The following is a 5,965-nucleotide window of genomic DNA, read 5'->3' as shown; positions in this document are numbered from 1 at the left end:
AGGGGGGGGGGGTCTAGTTACACCTCCCTTTCATGCCCCTCCCGCTGCTCAACCCCCCCCCCCCCCTCAAGGAGTGGGGGGGGAGTGGATGTCAGGACATCCACAGACCCCCCACTATCCTGGGTGAACAGAATGCGTTCCAGAATCAACACAAAGTCAAATAACCAGGTTCCAGTTTTCTTTTTTTTCCCCACCAGCTCTTTGGCATGGCTGGCTGGTTGGTTGGCTTCGGTAGGGCCACTGAGGATCATGCCAAGGGCTTGTGTGTGTGTGTGTGTGTGTGTGTGTGTGTGTGTGTGTGTGTGTGTGTGTGTGTGTGTGTGTGTGTGTGTGTGTGTGTGTGTGTGTGTGTGTGTGTGTGTGTGTGTGTGTGTGTGTGTGTGTGTGTGTATTACCGTACTTGTGAGGGCCAAATGTTCCAACAAGTAGAGTAGAATTTAGACATCGTGTGACTGTATCAGATTTTTAGCGTTGGACTTGAATATAGATATAAAAGATTCAAATTGTGATGGCCTCACAGGTATAGTAATACTGGACTGTGTGTGTGTGTGTGTGTGTGTGTGTGTGTGTGTGTGTGTGTGTGTGTGTGTGTGTGTGTGTGTGTGTGTGTTGTTTTTCAGCTGGATTTGGATCGCATGGCAGAAGGAGCAGAATGAAAAACAGAAGGCCCTTTTCTCTCTCTCCCCTTTCATTTCAGGCCAACAATACAAATCCTTTTTTTTCTCTCTCTCTCGCAGAGTTTCATATGATTTCCTAGGCTTTTTCAAATGTGTTTTGTTTTGTTTGTTTGTTTTTCCGTCATCTGCAGATAGTGACTGCAGTGCAAGGCCTGTGCCAGCAGGGGTTGAATCCTGTTGTTTCCCGTTTTCTTTTTCTTTTTTCCCCCAGTGTCTATTTGTCGAAAGCATCGGGGTTTGAGTTCCTTTTTCTTCCAAATTGTCATTCATGTGAATCTTTTAAGACATTTTCATCAAAGAGAAGAAAGAACAATCTGTCATTCTTAACGATAATTATAGCAATTATTTGTCTTTTCTGTAGAAAAGAAAACAAAGGCAAGAAAGTGTCGCTGCGCATTTCAATTTTTTTTCTTACGCCGTCGCGTGGCCCGTGGAGGTGGCAGGCGTTTTTTCCTTTTTAAGTGAAGGTGAGAGATACAAGCATCCTGCCCGAGGACAGGCTGAGAGCTGCGTCCCCCGGCTGTCACCGCGCCACGCTGGGGCCGTCCGAACGGCACGCTGGGCTCCTCCAGAAAACGGGACACGCGCTGATCCCGGGGCGGTTAGAACAGCAGCCATCTTGGAGGTCATTCCTACAGTCTCTCTCCAGCAGATTTTGGCATCGTTGTTTTCACACAGATTTCTGAGGTTGACATAATCATTATTTTGTTGTTATTTCAACTGTGGCAGGTGGTGGTTTGTTTGCGTTGCGTTGCGTTCCCGTGACAAACAACAGAAAACCGGTTAAATGATCTTGCTTCCAAACACAGAGTCGCCATTTCCTCGAAAAGCGCTGATATTTGGATACTGAAGCTGAGCAGGTCTTGTGATCGAAGCCATCCGTTCTCTCCCATGTTGGTTTAATGGTTAAAAAAAACAACCAAAATGTTCATGTACAGAGAGACAGACAAACAACGGTTAAGTATATTGGTTTGGCAGTGTCCAAAGCCCTATGTTGGGTCTAACTGTGACGATGACGCAATCAAAGAAGAGATTAATAACAAATACGATTTTTTTCTACTGTAAAGTTGTGAGTTGTGGTAATCTGAAAATAAAAACAACATCTAGCGCGCTCCTCTCCACTTTCACTGCATCTCCTTCCCGATGCGTCCCCTCTCCGTCCCCTCGCTGTTGGTGGCGTTATAGGTGGTCCGTCTCCTAACGGATAGGTGGAGGTGGTCCGGTTTGGAGGGCGGTGGTTGTGGACGGGGCGAGACCGGGGCAGAGACCGGTGGTCTGTGGTCGTTCAGTGGTTCTATCCCCTCTCTCTCCTGCTTCTCTCTCTCTCTCTTTCTCTCTCCCTCTCTCCGGCGCCCTCTCCTTCGCCTCCTCGACTCCTCTTCAGATGTGCCTCTTCATGTGCAGAGCCAAATGGTCCGACCTGGAGAAACACCTGCAGAGACACACACAGAGCAACACAAGTTTAATATTAGGACCAGTACGTACATAACTACTATATACCAATGTATAGTGTATACATTGTATATATACCAACTATGGATCCAATGTCGTTATTATTTGGTCACAAGCTCTTGTTAATACTTTTCACTGGTTCAACATTTATGAAACCCACAGACAGAGGGTTTGATGAACAGCTGACCGGTAGGCAGCGCTTCCGGTAGGAGACACAAAGGAGACTCTTTGAGTCTCCTACCGGAACCGCTACCGGTCATCAAATTATTGGCTTAGGAATGTGACAAAAACTAAAAAAATATCCATGAATTCGAGTCTCCATGGGGTGACTAATCGAAATCGGAAATACCCTTTAAAACTGTGCTCAAGTACTTGAGTAAATGTACTTATTTGCTTTCCACAACGGACAGACAGACAGGGAAAACGTCCAACGTGGCTACAATTCAAGACCACCCTGGCACGACAGTGTGATGTAGACCCTCAACGAGGTAAAATATCACGGTAGAAAAGTGCAGAGCTCATTAGCTATTCACCATCTGGAGACGTGACAGCATGTGAGAGAGAGTAGCCCGTGGCCGTTTCCCTGCCGCCAATCCATTCAACTCGCCCCGGTCGGGCTACTGCCACCAATAACGTGAGCCAGACATAAAGCCTGGGCACCGGGCCCACCGTCACGACGCGTGATCTACGACGGCTGCCAGGAGAAGACTAGCTTTATTTTCATTACGGCACCGCGAGGAGGATTATTGCATTTAAAAGCTGAACGGCCCGCAATAAAAATGAATCAAGAAACGATGTGAATACAGGGGGGATGCCAAACAAAAAAAAAAACGTGGGTGAGTATGAAATGGGGAATAAAAAATGTAATTTGCCAGAGGCTCGATTCATTATTAATTGGGTCCAGGAGAGAGCTAGTGCGTGTGTGTGTGTGTGTGTGTGTGTGTGTGTGTGTGTGTGTCTCTCTCGCTCCACAGAGGAGACAGACCGCTGTTGTAAGCGGTGTGATGAAGGCAGACAGCGGCATGAAGGAATAAACAGCTCAGTGAGACACAAGCAGAGAGATGAGTTAGTCATGTGATCTGTTTTATGTGTCTCAGACACTTTTGTTTGCTTTGCTTCCCTCCGCCGTGTCCTGCTGCTGGCTAGCTAGCTAGCTAGCTAGCGCGCTCCACTCTCCAATACGCACTCTGTCCGTCGCTCTAAAGCAGGGGTCTCTAACAGGGGGTCCGGGACCCGTAGGGGGTCCTCAGAGTTACTACAGGGGGGCCGACACATTTTTGTGTGATATGATTTTATTTTTTACATTAACCACTTCAACCCTAGCATCCATATCCTGAGGGGAACAAGGTATAGGTGTAGAGGGAAAAAAGAGCACACCAAGTAAAAAAAAAGAGCTTAATCTGAAACACAATTTCATACAATATAGAGGGGGTCCCTGCTTCATCTCTCTCTCAGCTAGGGGGTTCTTGGCCTGAAAAACGTTGAAGACCCCTGCTCTAAAGGGATTGATAAACTTAGTTGGGCGCGGTGTCGCGCAGCGGAAAAACAGGTCACAGTGATCGATCGATCTAGATCCTGTTTTTAGTGTGCAAACCAGCTAGCGTGGACAACGACCTGCAATTCAAATAAGGTGCCAGGTGTCCCTTATTTCTAAGAAAAACAATGGGCACCCAGAAAAAGATTAGTTCTTACTGTATATTACAACCTGTATTATACTATATGCATATGAGCTGTTTGAACTAGTAAGATGTGTGTCATTGATGGATTCACATCAATAAGGAACAAAGTGTGTTCCTAATCAGTTTAATCAAGTCTTTTAGTTTCCGGGACGATTACGTATTTCAAGGGACACCGGCACGCACCTAACTATGTATTCAGCTTAAGCTTTCCATGTGCTACGTGCTCAGACCGATTGGTGTGTGTGTGTGTGTGTGTGTGTGTGTGTGTGTGTGTGTGTGTGTGTGTGTGTGTGTGTGTGTGTGTGTGTGTGTGTGTGTGTGTGTGTGTGTGTGTGTGTGTGTGTGTGTGTGTGTGTGTGTGTCAGGGGACGGTGGAGGGCCGGACAGATGGCCCTGCGAGTCAGCGTGTCACCGTCAGGGGCCTCGCCACACCAGCTGGCACACTCCTGACACCCCCACCCCCCCCGACACACCCCTCACACACACACACACACACACACACACACACACACACACACACACACACACACACACACACACACACACACACACACACACACACACACACACACACACACACACACACCCTCTCCCTCCACCCCATCCATACATCCATCCATCCCTCCATCCTTTTTTTTTACTTGAGTAAAAGTATCAACACCAACCGAAATACTCTGTGTTAGAAGTAAAAGTCCTGTAATTCACACATAGACTTGAGTATAGGTATAGAAGTATTGGCATGCAAATACTCTTACAGTACCAACATGAAAGTTCTTTCACAATTGGTAGAAGTTTTCGAAAATCTACAAGCCCACAGCTTGTGGATCAGCTATTTTCAAATAGCCAAAGTATAAAATAGCCAAAGCATTAATCATGAACTTGTAGTGGAGTAAAAAGTGCAATATTTGCCTCTGAGATGTAATGGAGTAGAAGTATAGAAGTATAAAGCATTGGTTCTCAAACCACTTTATCCATTTATATGTTGGCTATTCAAAAATAGCAGATCTACAAGCTTACATAAATCGTGTCTTCTGGGGGTCCCTGGCGCAAAATCTTTTCAGATGGGGGTCCGTGGCCAAATACATATCAATTTGGGGGTCCTAGACATGAAAAAGTTTGAGAACCACTGGTATGAATTATTCAAAAATGTAAATACTCAGGTTAAATAAATGTAGTGTACACCCTTGATCTCCCCTCGCTTCCTTTCTGCTTTGACCCCCACATCAGCCCCCCCGTCCCTCTTTCTCTCTCTCTCTCTCTCTCTCTCTCTCCCTTCCGTCTTTCTCATTCATGCCAAATAGGGGCTCCCTGCTTGATTAGGCAGGATTAATGACACACTAGTTTTGTGCCAAGAGAGAAGAAAAAAGTAGAATCATATTTAAATGTTCTATTGATATTCTTTTGTGTGACACTTGCAGTGTCACACAAAAGTAGTGAAAATAACCAATCTACAAGGTCACAACACGTTGACATCATGTGAGCTTGTACTGTAGATCTGCTATTTTCACTATTTCCAAATCAGCTTGAAAGTGCATGTGAAAGTGGTTTAGTGTGAACAAGAGCTTGTGACTAATAACCACAGTGGATCCATTGGAACAGGTCGTTTTTTTTTTCTTCTTCTTTTTTTTCATTTCCTGAAAAGTAACAGTTTTGGACATACAAGGTTTCCACCCGACAGTGAAGATATGTGTGTGTGTGTGTGTGTTTGAGGGTTAAGTGTGTGAGCACAGCCTCGCAATCTGTTCAACCAGGAGACAGTAAACCACTCCAGACAGTTGCGATGGGCCTTTTATCACATGGAATGTAATTCCTTAAATGACTCACTTACAGTTGGGACTCGAGGCGTGCACTCACACACACACACACACACACACACACACACACACACACACACACACACACACACACACACACACACACACACACACACACACACACACACACACACACAATCATCCGCACACACAATCATCCGCACACACACACACACACACACACACACACACACACACACACACACACACACACACACACACACACACACACACACACACACACACACACACACACACACAGAAAGATGCTGAGGATAGAGCTCTTTCTGATGATGACACAGAGGAGTCCATGACACTTCACTGCTGCTCCTCTTCTTTCTAT

General features: G+C 45.9%; 1 protein-coding gene across 1 annotated transcript in view; it reads right to left on the bottom strand.

Annotated features, from left to right (window-relative positions):
* Positions 1-267: 267 nt before the first annotated feature.
* The window catches only part of LOC308105595 (Krueppel-like factor 7), a 68,175-nt gene continuing 62,477 nt past the window's right edge, over positions 268-5,965 (bottom strand). Inside the window, exon 4 of the mRNA XM_080456420.1 lies at positions 268-2,109. Coding sequence (XP_080312546.1) covers positions 2,058-2,109 — 52 coding nt within the window. The 3' untranslated portion in view covers positions 268-2,057. The remainder of the gene's footprint in view (positions 2,110-5,965) is intronic.

This window comes from Gymnoscopelus braueri (genome assembly GCF_963280865.1).
Source record: "Gymnoscopelus braueri genome assembly, chromosome: 18".
NCBI lineage: Eukaryota > Metazoa > Chordata > Actinopteri > Myctophiformes > Myctophidae > Gymnoscopelus > Gymnoscopelus braueri.
This window is presented reverse-complemented; position numbering and strand designations above follow the sequence as displayed.